This window comes from Coenobita brevimanus, chromosome 13 (assembly GCF_032717465.1).
Source record: "Coenobita brevimanus isolate Jiangsu-jjx chromosome 13, ASM3271746v2, whole genome shotgun sequence".
In the NCBI taxonomy this organism is placed as follows: domain Eukaryota; kingdom Metazoa; phylum Arthropoda; class Malacostraca; order Decapoda; family Coenobitidae; genus Coenobita; species Coenobita brevimanus.
The window spans coordinates 7,649,253-7,671,164 of record NC_136966.1 but is presented as its reverse complement, the minus strand read 5'-3'; the positions used below and the strand labels follow the sequence as shown (position 1 = coordinate 7,671,164).

At 42.6% G+C, this 21,912-nt stretch overlaps 1 protein-coding gene across 1 annotated transcript; it reads left to right on the top strand.

The window, feature by feature from the left end:
• The first annotated feature begins 130 nt into the window (after positions 1-130).
• On the top strand, positions 131-12,024 carry LOC145414732 (roundabout homolog 2-like). Its single transcript, XM_080284240.1, has 5 exons — positions 131-184; positions 3,517-4,141; positions 7,951-9,167; positions 9,657-9,966; positions 11,012-12,024. The coding sequence occupies exons 1-5, from the start codon at positions 131-133 to the stop codon at positions 12,022-12,024; spliced, it is 3,219 nt and encodes a 1,072-aa protein (XP_080140366.1).
• The last annotated feature ends 9,888 nt before the right edge of the window (positions 12,025-21,912 follow it).

Below are 21,912 nucleotides of genomic sequence, written 5' to 3'. Positions count from 1 at the left end.
CCTGTGTTGTAAAGAATTCCAGTTTTATATGATAAATTGAAAAGGAAAATAGCTACATTACCCGACTCACTTTGATACACTGCAACTGTAGAGGCTGTGAAAATAGGGCCCCTGTGAGCTGTGTGTCACGATGCGAGAAGATGAGAGCTGCCAATATTACTGTGATTCCGGCGGCAGTGAGAGCGTGAGTGAGAGTGCGTGGAGGAGTTGGTCGAGGAGCCATGGATGTATTTGTTTTGTTTATGTGCATCAGCCTCGTCGCTGCTCAGCCAGGTTGGTGTTACCTAAATACAAATTTATTTGTTAAATCAGCCGTACGTCAGATGATATTTCTGAGTGCAGTCCTTTCACTCTGATGGCGCATGTAACTTTTGCATCGTAATAACAAATGTTTTGGTCTTCAAATGTTATTACTTTTTTTTTTTTTTTTCAGTGCGGATGACAAATAAATTGATTGAAATGTGCCTTCGCCAATTTCATTAAAAAATTCAACTCGCAATAGGTAAAGGTGAGACAATGGTCCGGTAAATAACTGTTGTTGTTGTTGTTGTGTCCCCAGGCACATCTGAATGTGTACCCAGTGGGTTGCAGACTGACCTTATCTCATCTTACAGTTCACCATCTTCCTACTGAAGGGACAGAGAGTGAGTTGAGGGACATTTATATAATCCCGGCTGGGGCAGGGAACAGTTTCAGGATTTGAATTTCTGAAAAAGCAGACTTTTCTGATCTACCAGATGACCCGCCGACATGTCATAAAAGTACCCCCGCTAATACCAATACACCAGTCCTGTATGAGACAGTCCTAGCATGTATTCAATGTGGATGGTGGGTGTTAGCGCCGAAATGGTGACATGTGGAGGTGTAGGACTACTGGGCCCCAAGGAGGACTACTGGGACTTGGGAATAGGCCCTGAAACCTTTGCCCAGAGTCGGACACGTAAAAAAAAAAAAAAAAAAAAAAAATCAGGCACTGGTGGTACCCAATTATGTCGGTGCCACCACATGGGGGCATTTTTCCGATATATCGGTTTATGTAGTGTTAATTACATGTTAACAACCCTAACCCCACCAAAAATCTAGGGTGAGGTGGGATCCAGAGACAAAGTAAGAGAAGCATAAAAAAGAATACCTAGTGAAAGGTACACACAAGTCATTCATACATCATTCACACATTAGGAATCATTGCTCATCTCACAAAGCAACTACTATCACATGTTTTATTGTATTTTTTAATGGATGCATTGTACAGTACATACGAACTGACCTCGTGATTATAGTTAAGTGTGGAGAGAAAGGAGGAAAAAAAAGTTGCTTAGGATTAATACCTATTGACTGAACAAAGGTACTTTCGGCAGGTAAGAAATTTTTATTGAGCTGTAGTCTTCACCTAGAATACGATGCATAACACTAAACTTTATAACCAGGTCAGGTCCCCAGCTGTGGGCTACCTCATGACGAACGTTGATAAAGAGGAAATAAACTTTGACCAAAGATCTTACCGATTCGAGAAAGAGCAGAGAGAAAAGGGAAAAGACGAGACTGAGGTGAGGGTAGGGTGGAGGACCACAAGTGAGAGAAGGAAGGGGGGGAGAGGTAAATTGGTGTATGTGTGTGTGTGTGTGTGTGTGTGTGTGTGTGTGTGTGTGTGTGTGTGGAGATGCAGGGGGATGGGGTTATATGAAATGGGTGAAGAGTATCATAGGAGAGTGTTGTGAGGTGACTGGACAAAATGGAGTAGGTGGGCAACGGGTAATAGTAACTTCCTTTGGTGAGACAGAACAGAATGAGTGAGGGATAAGGCGAGAGACTTTGGGATGAAGGAGGGTTATGTATGGGATTTTAGGGATGTGGCTGGGCTAAGTAAAGGGGACTGTGGCAGATTTTAGGTTGAAAGAATATTTTTAGAATGAGGATGTTTATGCCTGTAGGGTTGGAGTTAGGATTCCAGGGGCTTCAATGATGAGTGAATGAAAGCACGAACCATTGAAATGGGCAGATTTCTGTTGGTTTTCCTTCCACTAGATATTTTTTGGTTCTATGGACCTTATCCCATCCTTAGGTGGGAAAAGATGTATGGATGATGATGATGATGATGATGATGATACTAGGAATATGGAATATGGATGAAATGAGTGAAGAGTAATATGTGAGATTTTGGAGTAAAAGAAGGTTAATATAAAGAATTTTAGGAATGTAAATGGAGTGAATGAGAAGCAACGGAGGAGATTATAAAGAGAAAGATGTCTGCCATATAAGATTATATGGGTTACAAGAGACGATAAATAAATGAAGACTGGCGTAAGAGATTTCATGGATGGTTAAACAGAAATCAGAGAAGGAGAGCTGACATGAGGGATTTTAGAGATAATGTGAGAGGACGGAGTGAAAGAAGCTTGACATGACGGATTTTAGGGATGATGGGAAAGGATTAAATATGAGAAGCTTGACAGAATGAATAATATGGATGATGGAGGAAGACGGAATGAATGAAGCGTGACAAAAAGGACTTTAGGGATTGTGGGGGAAGCTGGAGTGAGGCAGAGATAACTTGAGAAACTTCCCTATGAGAAGTTTTCACAACCATAGTAGAGTCCATGTGTAAATGAAGAAAATAACACTAAACTGAATGACTCATGAAAGTAATTAGTTGTAATCAACACTATGATAACCTTTCATATGTGCAGTAACCTCTTTAATGTGATAATATAATATTTTGTTTTATTTTACCCGTTTTTGACCATTATAATCCTCTGTGAAGAGATTTTTCGAACTGCTGAGGTTAGAAACAGTCTTCATTTACGTGTTTAAAATGAGAGTTGAGTAAAATTCTGATACGGTAGTTGAAAGAATAAATCGTAAAAATACGTCCTCGGACTGAAGGATTTAACAACACACTGACTGGAAGCATCTCAACGAAGGTATATTCAGGACTGGGGGTTTGTTTTCACCTGACGGAACTGGATTACCCACTGAAATTTGATGAACGTTGTTACAAGATAGGAATGAGTGTCTTTGGGTACTAGTCAAACTTACCATTCAGTCTGACTGGCTGGCACAGTCTTCACCTTTTGATAAAATGAAAGGGGTTAGGGGTTTTCATCATAAAATAAACGTATTATAAGTACGCTTTCTCTATTTTTAGATTTTGGTGAATGGAGAGAGCCTTCTTCAATGTTATCCTTGTCATATTCTCAGCGTCTATTCGCTCTCGTACGAAGTGTAAAGCGTGGGTTCAGAAGATGGTTGTTAATTTCTCTTTCGTTCCTACATTCCGAGTGTTGGGAGGAAACTTTTATTTTTTTTCATGACCATATCAAAACTAAAATGGACACACCCCAGTTCCTTTACAAAAGCTCATGGACAGTTACTGCAGACCTCAAGTGGTCAGTGAATGTTGTGTTTGATATTATATAGGCCATATACTAGTGGTCTCATGGTATTAAATAATCTTCCCTAACAATACATGCTTCCATTTTTCCTTACTTGGTAGGCCATACCTTATCCCATCCTTAGGTAGAAAGAGAGAATCATGATGACAAAGATGACGCCTCCCATACAGGTGCACCTCCGGTGATCAAGGAACACCCAAGCAACGTGGTGGCGCGGCGCAATGACCCCACCACTCTGAACTGCGCAGCCTCGGGCAGTTCCAGAATCCGATGGTTCCGGGATGGGGAGGAAGTGGTCACGTCATCACAGGATCAGCGTTCACACCGGGTGCTTCTGTCCTCTGGGTCACTGTTCTTCCTGCGGGTCACGGCCACCAGGAGGGACAGTGATGCGGGAACATATTGGTGTGTGGCCTCAAACAGCTATGGCGTCACACGTTCAAAAAATGCCACACTCATTGTGGCCACACTGGCCTATGACTTCCAGCAGCAGGCTGACTCCTCTATAAAAGTGCTGGTAGGGGAATCCATCACCTTGCCCTGCCGGCCTCCCAAGGGCACTCCACCACCTGAGGTGACCTGGCTCAGGGACGGACACCAGGTCACCAACTCCAGCCGCATCAGTGTCAGCCAGGATGGTGACCTGATAATCGCTCAGGCCGTCCAGCAGGACTCGGCCAAATACATATGTCGTGCCCGCAACGCTGCTGGCGCCCGTCAGGCACCGCCATCTCACCTCACCGTCATGAGTAAGTTATTTACAGTATGTGTTGATGATTACTCTTCCATCATAATTAAAAGGTAATATGTGCTACAGTAGATGAAAAATAGGTATGTACTAATTCAAAATCCCTAATATGTGTCTTCCCTTCAACTTTGTAGGCTATCGTGAGGAAACCCCATCTCACCTCACGGTCGTTAATAAGTTAACTCCTTCAGTACGAAAACATCTTATTTGTTAAGTTCTTGTTGTGTCCGTGCTGTTTTACTCAGCACTGGGAAGGCTTTTTGAACTAGTGGGATTAGGTATAGCCTTCATTAACCCCTTCGATACAAGATGTCTTAAGTTGCATACACTCGTCTTGTGGTTATACGAACAAAATGTAGAATACATCAAGGGTTTCAGTGAGTTGATGGTTGAGGACGTGTATGTTTATCCCTGGATCATATTACCGTGGGTATTAGGCTCCCTAACATTTTTCTTAACTAATATGTTTGGAATTACTATGCCAAAATATTTTATGGCATATAGCTATGACACTATTATTATTATTATTATTATTATTATTATTATCATTATTATCCATTTGTGGTAGGTGGGGGCGCTCACCATCCACTCACTCAATGTAGTGCTGCTCTCGGGTGTCTGTCCATTCCTCTCTTCCCTCCATTCCTTCCTTCCTCCTCAGTCTTTCTTTACTTCATTCTTTCCACGTCCTTCTGCCTACGGGTGACTTTACACTCCCTCTTTTGTTTTTCTGTCCTTCATTCTTTCCTCTTCCTTCTGCCTGTTGGTGACTCAACACTGAGTGACAAGCCGAATGGTTTCCCGGTGTACAGGAAACAATTTGGCTTGTCACTCAGTGTAGAGTCACCCACAGGCAGACTGAAAAGGAAAAAATGAAGGAGAGAGTGACAGAAGGAGTGTAAAGTCACCCACAGGCAGAAGGAGGAGGAAAGAATAAAGAAAAGAACGAAAGAAGAGGATGAAAGGAAAGAAGAGTGGAGGAGAGGAAACGGCAGACACCTGAGAACAGTACTACATCAAGTGAGTAGATGGTGAGCTATTATGATGATGATGATGATGATCATTATTATTATTATTATTACTTATGATATTTCAAAGGGTATTTGGCCTAGAGCCTTCAAACTTGGTCAGCTTAGTCTGACACTGTTTGCCTCTTTTAACCAGATATGGTGGCAATCAGTCAACCAGATCTTTGGATATTATCCGGAACAGAGAAAAGTGAGTCAGCCTCGCTGTCTCAAGAACCGCCTAAGTTAGGAAGCTAAAAATTGTACTATAAAATAGCCTTAAGATGGACGCATGCCGGAAGGGAGTATGGTTCCAATCGGTTGATTATTCTCCGATATCGCCTGGGGGAGAAAATTGGGACTTTCCCAGATATTCGGGATATCACCTAATTTCCCCTTAAGGATTAAAGCTAAAGCCACCAAACTTAGTGGACTTATAGGCTCTGGTGACCTAAGGCGATGTACACAAGATCTGTGACCTTGACCTCGCCTGGGGTAAAATATTTGGATCGTTTCCAGTATTCCAGATGTCACCTAATTTTCCATGAAGGATCGAAGCTAGAGCTACCAAACTTGGTGGACTTATAAACTGTGATGACCTAAGCTGGCATGCACCTTCACCTCATGGCCCTTTTATAGCTCGGTTTCAAGTAGGCAATGGCTGATACAAGGTTTTCTTTATGAATATTGTCCTTGAAGAAATTTGTCGTGTTTTTGTAATTATTATTATTGTCGTTATTATTATTATTATTATTATTATTATTATTATTTCTCATAATAATAATAATAATAATAATAATAATTCTATCTATCTATCTATTGCCAGACGCCTCAATCCCGTTTGGGGTGGCCACAAACAAATCGCCTCCAAGTCGCCCTGTCCCCCGCCATTTCACTGCCCTTCTCCCAACTCACACCCCTCTCTCATATACCTCTCCACCCCATCCCTCCATCTCATCCTCGGCCTCCTCCCTCCCTCTTCCCCCCTCCACCTTACTCACATACACTCTCTTCGTCAGTCTTTCACCCTCCATTCCTCCACATGGCCAAACCACCTCAGTGTGTTCCTCATAACGCTTCCTATCACATCCACATCCACACCACAACGCTCCTTTATATCCTCATTCGTCAGCCTGTCTCTCCATGTGACTCCACAGGCTCCTCTTAAATAACTCATTTCCACTGCTCTCACTCTTGACTTGTGTCCTTCCAACAACGTCCAAGCTTCACATCCATACGTTAGAGTTGGTATCACAATACTGTCATGTAGTAACTTTTTCACTTCCATGCTCACTTCCCTGTTTCTTATCACTGCTTTCAAAGAACCAGCAACCTTTACCCTTTCAAGCACTTCGCCCTCCAAACCTCCATCCTTACTCATCACACTACCCAAGTACTTAAACATACTCACATTTTCCAATTTCTCACCATCCAACCTCGCTGTACATTCACTGACTTCACCCCTCTCAAAGACCATCACTTTCCTCTTCCCTACATTCACCTTTAGATTCCGTTTCTTACACACTCTCCCAAACTCATCCACCAAGCCTTGCAGCTCCCCTTCCTCTTCACTCAACAACACAGTATCATCTGCAAACAGCAGTACAGGGAGTTTCCAAACACTATCCTCTCTCACCAGGGCCACTCCAACATCCACTACCCTACCTTGTAACTCTTTTATTACCCCATCCATGTACAGATTGAACAACCATGGAGACATGACACATCCCTGTTTCAACCCAACTTTCAAAGAGAAAAATTCACTTAGTTCACCATCCACACGCACTGCAGCCTTCACACCATCGTACATACTCTTCACAGCATTCAACAACTTCCCATCTACTCCATATATTCTTAACACTTTCCACAATCCTTGTCTATCCACCCTGTCATATGCTTTCTCCAAATCCATGAAAGCCGCATACAACTTCTTTCCCTTCTCTAGAAACTTTTCCACTAAAGATCTAAGAATGAATATCTGATCTACACAACCTCTTCCCTTCCTAAAGCCTCCCTGTTCTTCTCTAACTAATTTCTCTGTTCTTTGTCTAACTCTGTCAATAAGTATCCTACCATTCACTTTTCCTATTATACTAATAATAATAATAATAATAATTATTATTATTATTATTATTATTATTTTTATCACTTATTATTATTATTATTATTATTATTATTATTATTATCATTATTATTATTATTATTATTATTACTGGTAGTAGTAGTAGTAGCAGTAGTGGTAGTTATAGCAGCAGTAGTAGTAGTAAGAGTAGTAGCACCGTAGTAGCAGTAGTTGCAGCAGTGGCAGTAACCCCAGGCTCATCAGAATGTGAACCCAGTGGCAGTGGACTGCAGTTTCATTCCCCTTCTCTTGCAGTCCACCATCTTCCTTTTAGGGGAGGGCGAGGGATGTGGGGAACGTTTGTATAACCTGACAACAGAGCTGCTCAGTCATATCAATGCTACCACATGAAAGCATCTCTCTCCAGCACCAAGATATTATTATGTTTAATAGCAGCGCAGAGTACCAGTGTGTTAAATGCATTAAAGGATTGTTAGGCCATTGTTGTTGGCATCCCAGGCTCATCTGTACGTGAACCCAGTGAACTGCATGCTGAAGCTGTCCCTCTGTAGGCCAAATGATATTACCACATATTATTAAGAAACTAATTCATAAGAAGAGAGCTGCCTGTCTGCATGGTTACTGAATGTCCAAATAGTTCATGCTGCATTATTATTAAGAGGATATGAAAGTATAATAAATGACACAAATGACTTGTCAATAAAATAATCATTCTCCCAGCACCACCGTGGTTTGAGGAGCAGCCATCCAACACGTCAGTGGCGTCGGGTGCTGGTGTGGAGTTGGGTTGCCGGGCAAGGGGCTTTCCCACCCCGACAGTCACTTGGAGGCAGGTGGATGGAGGGATGTCACTAGGAGGAGCCACTATTGAGGACCAGCGATTGGTTCTGCAGAAAGCGACGGTGGCGGACTCGGGTGTGTATGAGTGTGAGGCGAAGAGTGAGGCAGGTGTGGCCACTGCCAGGGCTACACTCACTGTGCTGGATGCTCCAGTGCTGACCCAGCGGCCTCAGCACCTGCAGGTGATCCAAGGCAAAGAGGCACAACTGCGGTGCCTTGTGGAAGGCGAGCCTGAACCCCTCATGCTCTGGCGCCTCCCTTCTGCAGACAGAACAGCTGTTCTGTCCCCTGGTCACAGCAGCAGCCACGCCTCAGTGTCAGATGATGGCAGTACTCTCCTGTTGCACCAGCCAGGCACACAGGACACTGGTGCTTACTATTGCTGGGGCATTAACAGTGGTGGAGGGGTGAGTGGGAGAGCAGAAGTGGTGGTGGTAACAGCACTGCCTCCACCAGTAGTGGGTGTGGGACCTAAGGACCTGACAGTGGCCCCTGGAGGAGTGGCGAGGTTCTCTTGTGAGGTGGTGAGTGAAGCAGCTCCAGCGAGTGTCACCTGGTGGTACCAGCCCTCCTCACACCTGCCGTCCCGTCAGCTGAGCCAGCACCCTCACCAGCCACGGTTCTCTCTGCCAGAGAACGGTGCCCTCATCATCAAAGACGTGTGGCTTGACGACGCTGGCATATACAGCTGTCACGTAACTGCAACAACAGGCAGTATACAGCAGGAGGCAGTGCTTAATGTGGTGGAGGACACAGAGCCAAAGGAGTCGCCACTACTGCCACCACCACCCACCAAGCCCCGTATACTGGGCTGGAACCAAACTTCAGTGCATCTAAGCTGGTTGCCCAACTCCCAGGGCAGCAAGGCTGGCCTCCATTGGTATGCTGTGGAGTACTGGCGCCAGGGATGGTCTGAGTGGCGGGTGGCTGATGCTGTCATCACGCAAGAATCATGTGTTGTCAGTCGTCTGTCACTAGACCACACCTACACTTTCCTGGTGCGTGCCGTCAACAGTCAAGGAGCATCGTTCCCTAGTCCTTGGTCTGATCCTGTCTCTACCAGAGCCAACCCACACCCCACCCTCACTGCAGAACAGGTATGGTATGTATAAATTCTCCTAAGTAATGTTGTGAAAAAGATTCTTTGTATAAGGAAATGTCTTCTCTCCTACAAATACTGAGCACGTCCTTGTAAGCGATTATTAGTGACGAAAATGCTAAAAAAAAAAAAAAAAAAGGTGTAATAATACATAACTTAGGGGGACTTGTTTTTAGGAAAAGAACAGTTAGAACCCTTTATGCATACAGGTTGGTCGGTAAATTGCCATCTCCAGATGTATATGTTGCTGGGGACGGCCCAGTCGGTTTTTGTGAGGTGTGAAGATATTTTGGCTGCTTCATCACGTTACTGATAAATCTTCCAATCAATGGACATAAAAAAAATTATAGTATAAAGCTTGAAAAGGATTATGGAAAGTAGAAAATGATGCATGGTATAGACTGGTAATGCTGACTGAGGCGTAGCCTACCTGAAACACATAAGAACTGGCCAGCGTAATATATGAACCACACTGTGCCTTCCTCAGGTGCGACAGGTCCAGCGTCGCCTGGCGCGTCCGCTGGTAACACTGACCAAGGCCATGGCCACAGCAGCAGACAGTGTTATACTGAACTGGAGCTTCCTGGAGCCAGTGGAGGACTGGGTTGATGGGGTGCTGGTGTATTGGATGGCAGAGGGAGGCAGGGTGGAGGTGGCTACCGTCCTGGGCACCTCGTCCACTTATCACCTCCACAACCTGCACCCCAACACGCCCTACACCTTCTTCATCGTACCCTTCTTGCACAGCGTTGAGGGCACTCCATCCAACTCATACCACTTCACCACGCCCGAGGACGGTAAGTTTTAGGTCCCATATGCTTGATAGCATAGGAGGTTTCGTAGCACCTCTTCCTAAGAATTTGTTTGGGATATTACACATTTTTATCCTCTTTTACGTTTCTAAGATATACTGTACAGTATCGATACTAATATTTATGTAAATTATATGATGGAGACTATCAGGGTGTAATATGCACGTTGATGGAGACTATCAGGGTGTAATATGCACGTTAAATTACTAAGAAAAAAGTGCTAGCAGTTATGAAGCTTCCAGTGTCAGTTGTAGCCTAGTATGACCCTAGGTTTCTTCCAGCTTCGGGATTACAGGAAAAAAATCAATACGATTATTTTTTTTTTTTTTTTGATTTGCTACCAGTCTTATACTTCCTGTCTTCATGCTTCTGGATCTTGCTTTACTCTGTCATTATCATTGAATAAAAAACCACGATGCTAGTGATGGCTGCGTTTTGACGACTGGGTTCGGTTTGGGAGAGACATAGGTTTGGAGGGGGATAGATGTAACCCTCACTGACCCTTTCCATTAGAAGGATGCTTCGTAGGTTGAATAAAATATTCTGGAGGCAGTAGGAAAAAAACAAATAATACATCCCTGGCAGTAATTGGTATGTCAAAGACATGTGGGCTGCGTTAGGTATTGTATGATAACATTAACTACCGTACAGTACTAATGCTGTTTGAGGCAAATTATAGAAGAAACAGTGTTGTAGTTACAGTGATAGGTATTCAGAGTACTAGGTTATAATTTGCAGCTTACGCCAAGCATCACAAAGTCTGTGTTTGTGCTATATGCCAGTGGTCTTAGAGTAAACCATGTGTCCCTGGCTCTATCAGTATCATATGTAGAGAAGCAGTTAATCGGATAGTAAAACAGATCGGTACAAGTAAGAACTCAGATACATAGATTGATAAACATGCAGACAGATATAAAAACAAACTGAAACAGATAGATAGATAAACTGATAGACTGAAAATTTGAGAGTACTGAGAGTATTGTCATTACAACCTAACCTTAATTTTAAGTGTTCATTCCTGTCTTTCCAGTGCCACTGACTGCGCCAGGTAACGTGCGAGTAACGAGGCAAAAGGAGGGTTCAATGCTGATCGAGTGGTCTGGTGTTAGTACTGAGGAGGCGCAGGGGGAGGTGATAGGGTACAAGGTTACACTCAGCCACAACGGTAGTCAGGTTACCGAGACAGTTGGTACACCCTACCTGGAAACTCGTGATTTACTGTCTGGACACATATATACCGTGCGTGTGGCGGCGCTGACAAGTGCTGGAACAGGACCTTTCAGTGCCCCTGTAGTGGTGGAGGGCCAGGGGTTGCGCAGGACGGTGGCGGCAGGGGAGGTGCTGTATGCTCCACCACAGGCAGTATGGTTGGCGTACTTGCTGATTCCGCTGGTGCTGTTACTGGTGCTTGGTGTGGTGTGGTACTTGTGGAGGGTACGGCACAAGGCACCACCAGCCAGCCATACTCATGCACCCCCACTGTACCAGGACCCTTCCATCAATATGTACAGTGACCATAAGGTATGGCGGCCGACTGACAGTGATAAGGATTCCAGCTTATCCTCCTCACGACTCCTCAAGTCAGATCAGCTGGTTAGTGAGTACGCAGAGCCGAGGTTGCTGCTGCCCAACCACACTACTGAACCGTACGCCACCACGGCCCTGCTGGCACCATCACCACCACACACGTCCTGCTGCCACCCAAATGATCAGTCTGTTGAGATGCAGGTCAACTGGGCTGCCATCCTGCCACCTCCGCCAGACTCTCCACCTCCAGATCTTGACCTGGGGGAGCCACGGCAGCAAGGAGCAGCGCCAGGGATGTGCTCCAGGGCCTCCCAGTATGATAATGTTGGCAAGGTAGACCCCTACAGGAGGCCTTGTGATGCCGACTCTGAGCACACGTACGAGCCTTATGCACAGGTCATCCCTTCTGACAGATTCCACACCTTCAGTAGCCTCCAGCGATGTGGAGACAATAAACTGTGTGTTGACTGCCACCTCGCTCACCCTGGCCAGCCACCACGCGGCAGTACACACTAGCAGTTGTACCAGTGATAAAACGATAATGTATTTACTGTGACGGAAGAACTATACGCACATACTGAAATTGGCGTCAGTATACTAGTTTTGGCTAAACGTGGACTTTCATAACAGTGACAAGTGTGGTTTTTATTTACAGTATAATTGTACCCCTGTTCTAAATGCGTTGTGAATTTACAACAGTTTCAGCTCGGCATAGATATATAAATCCTCCTCTAGAGGAGTATTTTGTATATTCATACACACACACACACACACACACACACACACACACACACACACACACACACACGTACACACACACACACACACCCACACCCCGCGTAATACTGACATTTGAATAATGGTATTGGCAGTTAAACACCTATCCTCTATACTTCGCGATCATCGAAAGTTATAATAATTTTGATACTGGTTGTAACAGTTATATATATATATATATATATATGTTAAAGTGAACTGTGTAATATACAGTGTATATATATATATATATATATATATATATATATATATATATATATATATATATATATATATATATATATATATACTGTATATATATGCACCAAGTTGCCTAGCCCCTGGCTCTTGCTCTCCTCATGGGGCAACGTAGGTACGATGTTGAATATATATATATATATATATATATATATATATATATATATATATATATATATATATATATATATATATATATATATATATATATATATATATGCACCAAGTTGCCTAGCCCCTGGCTCTTGCTCTCCTCATGGGGCAACGTAGGTACGATGTTGAATATATATATATATATATATATCTATATAATAAACAACGTGATGTGTTGTGTATCGTGGACATTCGAGTATGCAGTGCTGTGTGAACTGATGGGACGAGTTCATTGTGCATATCATTCAAACAGGGAACTCTGCATTTCTTACTATTTGTTTGTAAATAGTAAGGTAATACGTACACTAACTGTGTGTTTGTGTCTGCCAGGTGCTGAAGGAGGACAGTTTAATAAGTGAATGAAGGATGTTTGTTTCTTTTCTTGTTATTTTCTATCATAAGACTTAATGAGAGAGATTTTAACTAGGTAATTTATCCCCTCAACCGTACGCTAGTGATATTCTCAACCTCAGCCTATAGTAATTTTCCCAGCCGTCCTTAGTAATGCCCAACTACATCTTATCGTAAAGTTTAAGTTACAATCTTGTGATATTCTCCCTTATACCTTTGTGAATTCTCTGATACACCCTTTAGTAGTACTCCTATACACCTAAGTAATTCCCAGACACACTAGGATTGTTCCCAGTCACTCGCTAATAATATCCCAGCTTCACCTTTTAGTAAAACTCCCATCCAAGCCCTACAGTATTATCCCCAGCCACCCTAGCAATATTTTCAAATTAATAGTTCAACCACACCAATGTAATAGTGTTCTCAGCCACATCCTTGTGATATTCTGCTTCGTCCTACTGAAAACATCCCATCCACACCCTAGTGATAGTGCAGTTACTCAGCATAGGACTGACAGCCATATTCTCTTGGGCGTAGTAAACTTAGTAACATCCCTTTTTCAGTGTTTTATTTAGCACTTTTCACGTTAATAATTGGTTGCATGTTAGTTCTTTTTAACATCGAGTTGGTATTTGTAATAAACTGAGAGGTGGGGTGTAATGTGAATAATAATTGGTTGTGGAAGAGTTGTTACAAAATCTCCACAGCCACTCAGAATACGAGACTCACACTGCCTCTTTCACCCTGTTTTATCACTTATCCTTCTGCCAGCATTACTCCCTACCCTTTCTCATCCCCTGCTTTGCCCACTAATCTCCTCTCCTTCACATCCACTACCCTTTTTCCCTTCCTTCACCCAACATTCCCCCTTCCCTTTCTCCTCCCTTGCCATGCCTTTCGATCTTCTCGCCTTCACCATACCCTCCTCCCTCCCCTTTTTTCCACCTTGAATTGCACGTTATTCACTCTCATCCAATAATACTCCCTTTGTCGTTCAGTATCCCCCACCCTCCCAGCTTTCCTTGCACTGACCCAGTACTTCCTCCCTCCTCCCCCTTCCTTCCCTAACCCAACCTTACCTTCTCATTCTAATTACGCTTTCTCCAATACTGCCTCCCTCCCACCTGCAGATTCTCCCTCATCCTGTACTATTCTACTTTCTTCCCTCGCCCCTTCTTCCCATCTCATCCACCCTCCACTCCTCTCTCCCTTCATCCTCCCCTCCCTCACTCTCAATCCCCTCTCTTCCTCACCCTCCTCTCCCCTCCCTTTTTCACATTCCTTTTCCCCCTTCTTAGTCCTTCATCCTCGTCACCCTCATTTTATATCCATGCTCTCCTTTCCCTCTTTCGTCGTACATCCTCCGTTCACTCACTTTCTTTCCCTCGTATCCCTTCCGAGGGAGAGGGGTATATGGTGCCATATACCCCTCTCCCCCGTTGCTATATGTGTTACTAGTCATTTCTGCGTATTTTATATACGAGTTTATTTTTGCAGTAAAACATGAAGAATCTGGATGTTGTTTTGGTCTATATCCTATTGTTATTATTATTAATTTTTGGATTGTCTGAATGTGTTTCTTTGGACCCAGTCGTGGATTCTGGAATATATTAAGTAGTATCTAATTATTTTCATAACAAGGAAAAGGTTTGCTGAAACAGTTCTAGCCTTGTGACTTCTAAAATTCCGTCTCTTTGGTAAAATTTCCCTCCTTCTCCTGATTGTGCTGCGCAATAACGTAATCAAGCTGTTTATCAAATTCAGATAAGACACAGTATCAAATGGAGTACCTCAAGTCAGCGCCATCTTCACCACCTGTCACAGTACGGCCGTCCTGCATCTGAAAGTCATCATGAGGTGTGCGATGATATTCAAACCTTTTTTTTTTTTTTTTTTTTTTTTTCTCAAATGATTTCATAAAGTTTAGAAAGAGATCCGTATAACTGAATTCATGTGGTAAGTGTCATTGTCTCACTTGGATTTCGTAGAGTATTATCTATAACGATAATGTCATTCCCGTTGCATTTCATGTTCATCCTTGAGACTGCAATTTGCCCCAGTGCCACAAAAGTTTGTGTTTAAATAAGTAATTTATTTTAGTCAAAATGACAAAAACAACCCTTAGATGCTATAGCATTATTCGGAAATTCATATGAGAAATGAAATATTTTGCCCTTAACTGGGAATGTGTGCAGAGCTGAAATGGAGGGGCGTCATAAACCGGGAGGCTGAGGGATGGATTGTTAAAAAAGAGCACGAAAATGTGGATAAGTCCTATTTTGGGACGATGATTTGTATACCATGTGGTGATTATAGAACATATCCGACTCTGCTCTATCGTTGCTGGTTACATTCTGTTATGTAGGAGCTCATCACATCAAACAGTTACAGGTGTTCCATGAATGGCCTTCAGATATTATGACCTAGCATGCTCTCAGTTAACAGATCATCAGAAACTAGACCTACATCATCTCACTCAATTTTATTGATACAGCCGTGAATATAACATAGACGTCATGAAGAGGGATGCATTTGCCAGAGATGAAGAAATGTGCTTAACAAACCCAGAGATTACCGGAGTGTGTTGACCGACAAAAATAGTCAATACAGCTCCCCAGTGTCACATAGTCAGCCAAATTATCACAGTGATTATGTTGTTGCGCAGTTAGTGTTCAGAATCGATGGCGTGTGGTGTTAGTGTTGGATACTTAGGCATATTTACAGTCAGATGGACGCCTGGTGGGTTTGTAGGTTAAGTGATCAGACTGTATGTGTCTCATAAGGCTTTACAACCAAAGAATAATTAAAGCTTAATGGTCACTTAATACCCCCCAAGGAAGAGCGATTGGTCACTCACCAAATATGTCAGGATGAAGTAGAGTAGTCCCGGGTCCCCACGTTTCCGATGGGCCAGTAAAGGAATGGACGATATTTTTATGATGGATTCAGCATTGTAACTCAGATTTCTGTGGGGGGGGGGGGGGGTAAGGGGTGAAAAATTAGAATCTTTTCGAATTATTTTTTCTTTATGCAAAAGTACATGTTAATTACAAAAGGGGAATTATTATGAATTACAATTTGCCTTTATAGGAAGAAAGAAAAGAGAGTGTTGAAAATTTCCCGTGTCTCCTGTTCATCCTGTAAAGCAAAATCTGAGTAATAGGAGGGAATGGTTCATAAACCTTTTAGTGACTGTGTCCGCTGTTCCTCGTTCATAAACGCCACCACACAGCCACACTGATAACGGCAAGGTTGACGTGACGCTGCACAGTAACGTTACTCTGTTGCCAGTGACGTTTTGTATATTTTATCATGATACCAACAGACCAGGTTACACAGGACCGAATGCACATACAAACTTATGATCATCTCACTGTGGTAATCATGACTTGTTACTGCAGGAAGGACTGGCGCACTGGAGAATCTTCCAATGCCTCTTGTTATTTCTGCAGAACAAAATACGTCTTACGAGAGGGATTTGGTCATAAGTCTGTGAATCTGAATCAACTTACGAGAGATCTTTGGTGAGGAAGTCCAGCCCGCAACTGGAATAAACCGAATTCGATTTTGGGGCCGGTCAGACTCTTAGGTAAAGTCATTTCCCTGCATCCTGTTAACCCCCCAGTATAACTGGGGATCTGGATGTAAATTCAGTTTTTGTGTGTCTTACTGAAGGTGAAGATTATGACAGTAAAGATATATGGTCCGTCTTACTGACCTTGGTGTAGTTGATAGAAGTTAATCTTAATTCCTCCTTCTTCTTTGTATGTTTGCTGCAAATGTGAGTCATGTTCAGGTGGTGTGAGGAGGAATGTTTGTACAGTAACTATAGTAGGCGTCAAGTGGATGTTCAGGCCTGTGCACAACTATGAAAAGTTCGTCGACAAGCACCTGCCAACATTGTGTCCAGCATTTCATATTTATCATTCCTCTCCAAACAACAGAGCGTTATCATTCTGTTTGATAATCTTTGTCGTTTCATACTGACATCACATATAAGATAGTTCAAGTAACACCTACCTTTGCCTCAGACAGTAGAGGTGTCGAAAACTTTTAACACAGCTGTATATTACGCATGAGATGCAGGTTTAGTTGTTCTGCGCTATCAGTGTGTGCTGTCGTGGAAAGGTTGTTCCACTTTTTATCGAAAAATTATGAAATTATGACATATTATTCCGGATGGTATGTTTGGCTCCAAAGATAGCATCACTGGGTTTCGAAACCATCACTTACAGTACATTCATGTTGTTTATCGTTGTGAGGTCTATCTATCTATCTATTGCCAGACGCCACAATCCCGTAAGGGAGTGGCCCGTTTGACTTTGAGTTACTTGTTTTACGGAGAGGGGCACTAACCCTCCACCAACCCACTTGTTGACACGTAGGAAGCACGTATGGTTTGGTTATATGGTTACCACCCAGCGCTGTAAATGGTTTCTTGGCTTACAGGAAACCATTTGGCTTGTCACTCAATGTAAAGCCACCTGTAAAGGAAAGAAAAGCAATAAGAAGTGACAGGAAAGATGGGAGAAATAAGAAGAGAGAAGGACAGGCACAGAAAAAGAATGATAAAGATTAAGGAAGAAGTAGGCAGCACTACATCAAGTGAGTGGATGATATACGAACATATTATACACGAATCACACGCGTCTAATACACAAAATCAGATGCACTTCTGAATGGTAGGTTGCCAGGGCACGACAACAACCACCTCAGAGTCACACACCACGACTATAGTAACACAACATCCAGCACGACACCAAACGCTGAGCCAATGGAGGGGTACTGTGCAATATTTGACGCATCACTACATTCAGCGTATGGTCTGCCTGAATAAAAACGCATAACTGAGATTTTACTGTAACTGAAATGAACTTAGAATATGACTAAAACAGATATGCATTACAGTACCAGAGACAAAGAATACAAACTAATACAGAAAATAGCTTCAGTTCAAAATAAACGCGTACATGACTAAGAGTGGATTTGACTGGATAAAAACTTACAAGAGATACAAAGCTTATCTTTATCATCATCATTATCATCAACAGCATTCACTATCATCACATCTTCATTCATCATCATCATCACAGTTTCATTCATCATTATCATTATCATCAACAGCATTCATTATCATCATCACTGCTTCATTCATCATCATCACTGTTTCATTCATCATTATCATTATCATCATCACTTCTTCATTTATTCATCATCATCATGGCTTCATTCACCATCCATATCATCATCACTTCTTCATTCATCATTATCATCATCATTCATTCATCATCATGATTCGGTATTTTATGTCCACAACTGTACAGTGTGTGAAAACGGACATACAGGAAACATTTTGTGTTCAAAGACTTTGGATCGTTCTGGGTAAGAAGAAAAATGATCCAGGACTGCTATTCAGTCAAGTCTGTGAAGCAGCACAGTATTTTAATATTTCAACAATCACTTTACTCTGGTTGTGAAGCGTTTGGTAGCAGTACATACAGACGAAGAAGTAATCATGAACAAACTATTATATGCAGCTTAAACTTAACGCCTTGAATCCGGTGACGTATTTTATTAGCTGGTTTTTGCTGCTTCTTGACCATTACAATCAACTTAAAAAAATCTCTCCAGCTTAACTGTTTAATATAAAACTGTCTAAATCATTCATTTCGAAAAAGTCACGCCAATACTGATCGAAGTCGCCCGAAAGTAGAAAGAATTAAATGAAAAATGTCACTGAAGAAGTAGTTAAATAGGTGTATGACCTAGATCGTAGATCATTGGTTTCTTTGCTTCCTTTACGGGTGTCTTATGACTCCCGGTTATGTCATTACTAACCGCTAAGTTTATAGTGTTAAATCATCATTCGGTCGTCAGTAAGCGTGACATAAGAACTTGGCACAAACCGTGTCCTGGTCAAAGTTTTGTTGTGATTTGATCCTAGACAATATTTATTGTTACGTAATGTGGAACTGTGGGACTCTGGATGAAGTCATGCATACTGTTGACCAAGCTATGAGGCGTCCCTGACCGAAGCTGTGAATCACTTTGTCTGCCAGCTCCGTCATGAAACAGAGAGAAGTAAGCCTGGGAAACAGGATTAAAGAGTTCGCCAATAACAACTATAATTTAGCTAGAAGACACTGGGATAAAATACATTCCGTTATCTCTTTTCTACCTAACTCTTTGTTCCAAATGTTCATCTGTACTCCCAGTCTTTTATGGACACAGCTCATCAGCTCATGGAATGTTTTCCTCCGACATTTATCGCACTGCTTACGACCTCCTGTCTTTCAAATGCAATGTGTCCAGGCATCTCCAAAGAAATGGCATTTATTACTCGTTCCCGCCCCGGAGGGGCTTGGGGACGGGTATTGTTTTCACTCGGCTTGTCTGTTTGTTTGTTTGTCTGTCTGTCTCCCTATATGTTAACAACTTTACGCGAAAATTACCAGTGCGATTTTGACTAATATTACTGGAATGACAGACTTTGACCTTCTGATCACTTGATTAAGTTTTTAAATTTAAATTTGTAAATTTACTATGTGGATCATGCGAATTAACTGAAAAGAGAAGCTCTGCCATCCCGTTACTCTCGCAGACAAATGTACTTAAAGTTTCTGAGAATATCCTTTGTCTGCTCCCCTCTGTACGCCGAGCTGAGTCCCGTCTCTCTCTCTCTCTCTCTCTCTCTCTCTCTCTCTCTCTCTCTCTCTCTCTCTCTCTCTCTCTCTCTCACACACACACACACACACACACACACACACACACACACACACACACACACACACAGGCTGTAGGCCCCAAAAAATGTAAAAAGAAAAAAATCGTTTTTCGCTATAACTCCTTTCAGATTCATCATATCGACATGAAACCAAACCTAAAGGTGCATCTTTCAAATCTACATCATATAACATGCCTCATTGCATCAGGGGGGTCACCCCTCAGTTAACGATAGGGGGGTCAGTGTCAGGTGGGTCGGACCTAAAATTTCAAATGGGCATAAAATCTTCAGTTTTCACCCAATTTCCTCCAAAATTGATATGTGACACCTTTGACTTGATATCCTGCTGTGTTACTTCAGCACTAAAATGACTGCCGGGGACGGGTTTGCTATGCCTCGGCACCGATTCTTGTTTCCCTTAATTTTGATTCGGATGGGCAAGATCTATAGGTTCTCAGATTTTGCTTCACTTTCTTGTCTAAAAAGAAAGTGTTTGAAATGATGCATGTATTCACACACTCAGATACGAGTACAGTACCATACACATACTCTGCATATATACACTATCCCATTAAAATACGATAGTCAGACATTTATGCATGTTTCTGCACTCATAATCAGTCACACACACACACACACACACTTTCCGTTTCAACTCGTTTACTTACTATATAAAATATTCAGAGGAACAGATTGGTCTGTGGATCATGCGAATTAACTGAGAAGAGAAGCTCTGCCATCTATTCGTTACTCGCCCAGACAAATGTAATTAAAGGTTTTGTAAACGTCCTTTGTCTGCTACCCTCCGTATGCCGATCTGAGCCCCGCATCTCTCTCTCTCTCTCTCTCTCTCTCTCTCTCTCTCTCTCTCTCTCTCTCTCGTACACACACACACACACACACACACACACACACACACACACACACACCCTACCTCTTTCTACACGTACACCTTACCAGCCTTACCCTCATACCTAACGTCCCTTCTTCAGCTCTCCCACTCAGCCTCCCCACTTGAGAACTAACCCTGGCACACACTCACACATATTTCACATTAAATCTCTGGCACCCTCCCTCACCTTTCACCCTCACTCATCTCGTACACATTCTTTTACCTCTCCCAGGTACACCTCTCTCCCTTCCCCCACTCTCTCCCACCATCACCTCCAACACTCTCTTTTTCGTCTCCCTCCCTCCCTCCGGTCACACACCCGTCTTCACTTCTGTTCCTGTTAACATCCCTCACCCTCCCTCACTACTTCTTCAGGACGAAAGTTAAGTTGCTGTTGCTCATAAATACATGCAAAATTGCATAGTAATATATTTTTTGTTAATCCCTTTAGCAGTTAATGCACACTTAGAGACTATCCTCTGACCAGAGGTAATTACTCTACCCTCATTTTATTTGCGGCGAAAAACTCCAGTTCATTTTAATCAGCCGCGGAAATATGTTCCTGTTATAGGGCTAAATGCTAAATTACGTAACCTGAATGACATTCCTTACTGGAAACGTACCAACGATATATATATATATATATATATCTATCTATCTATATATATATATATATATATATATATATATATATATATATAAAACCCACAGCCTTATTGACGTCTTGTCTAATTAAATTATCAAGGCGTCACCCCTGCTCTGTTTATTTTGGGGCGGCGAATCTGATGCCGCATATACGGAGCAGGTAACATAAACATGGTGACGGACGGCTGAAGGGAGGGGGTATGATGAGGGGACGGAGGGTGGGAAGAGAGAGGAGAAAGAATTTGGATAAAAAGGAAAAAAGAAAGATACGTGAGAGGAAGAGAGAGGGAAAGGAGGTAGGAGGGAACAGCGAAGCGAAATATACGGAAGAAAGAGAAGGGAGATTGAAGAGTGGTGCAACAAAGAGGGAAAAGAAGGAAAGGAGAGGAGGAGAAGAGGAAAGAAGAATGGAGGACCCGTAAGAAGGACGGTAGGCGGTGGGGAGAGAAGAGGAAACAGAAAATAAATGAGGGCCATGAAGCAGAGAAAAAAGGGGGGAAACAGGAAGAGGGGAAAAATAGAAAGAAGAAACATGAGAAGAAAAGAAGACAAAGAAAGAAGGGAGGAAGAAAAGAGAGGAGGAGGAATAAAAGAAAAGCAAGGAAAGTGGAATGACAGAAAAAAA

Coding starts and splice junctions, on each gene's coding strand:
- LOC145414732 (XM_080284240.1), top strand. CDS start 131: ATGCGAGAAGATGAGAGCTGCCAATATTACTGTGATTCCGGCGGCAGT. Junction 185..3,516: donor ATTCCGGCGGCAGTGAGAGC/GTGAGTGAGAGT, acceptor TCCCATCCTTAG/GTAGAAAGAGAGAATCATGA. Junction 9,168..9,656: donor CCACCCTCACTGCAGAACAG/GTATGGTATGTA, acceptor TGCCTTCCTCAG/GTGCGACAGGTCCAGCGTCG.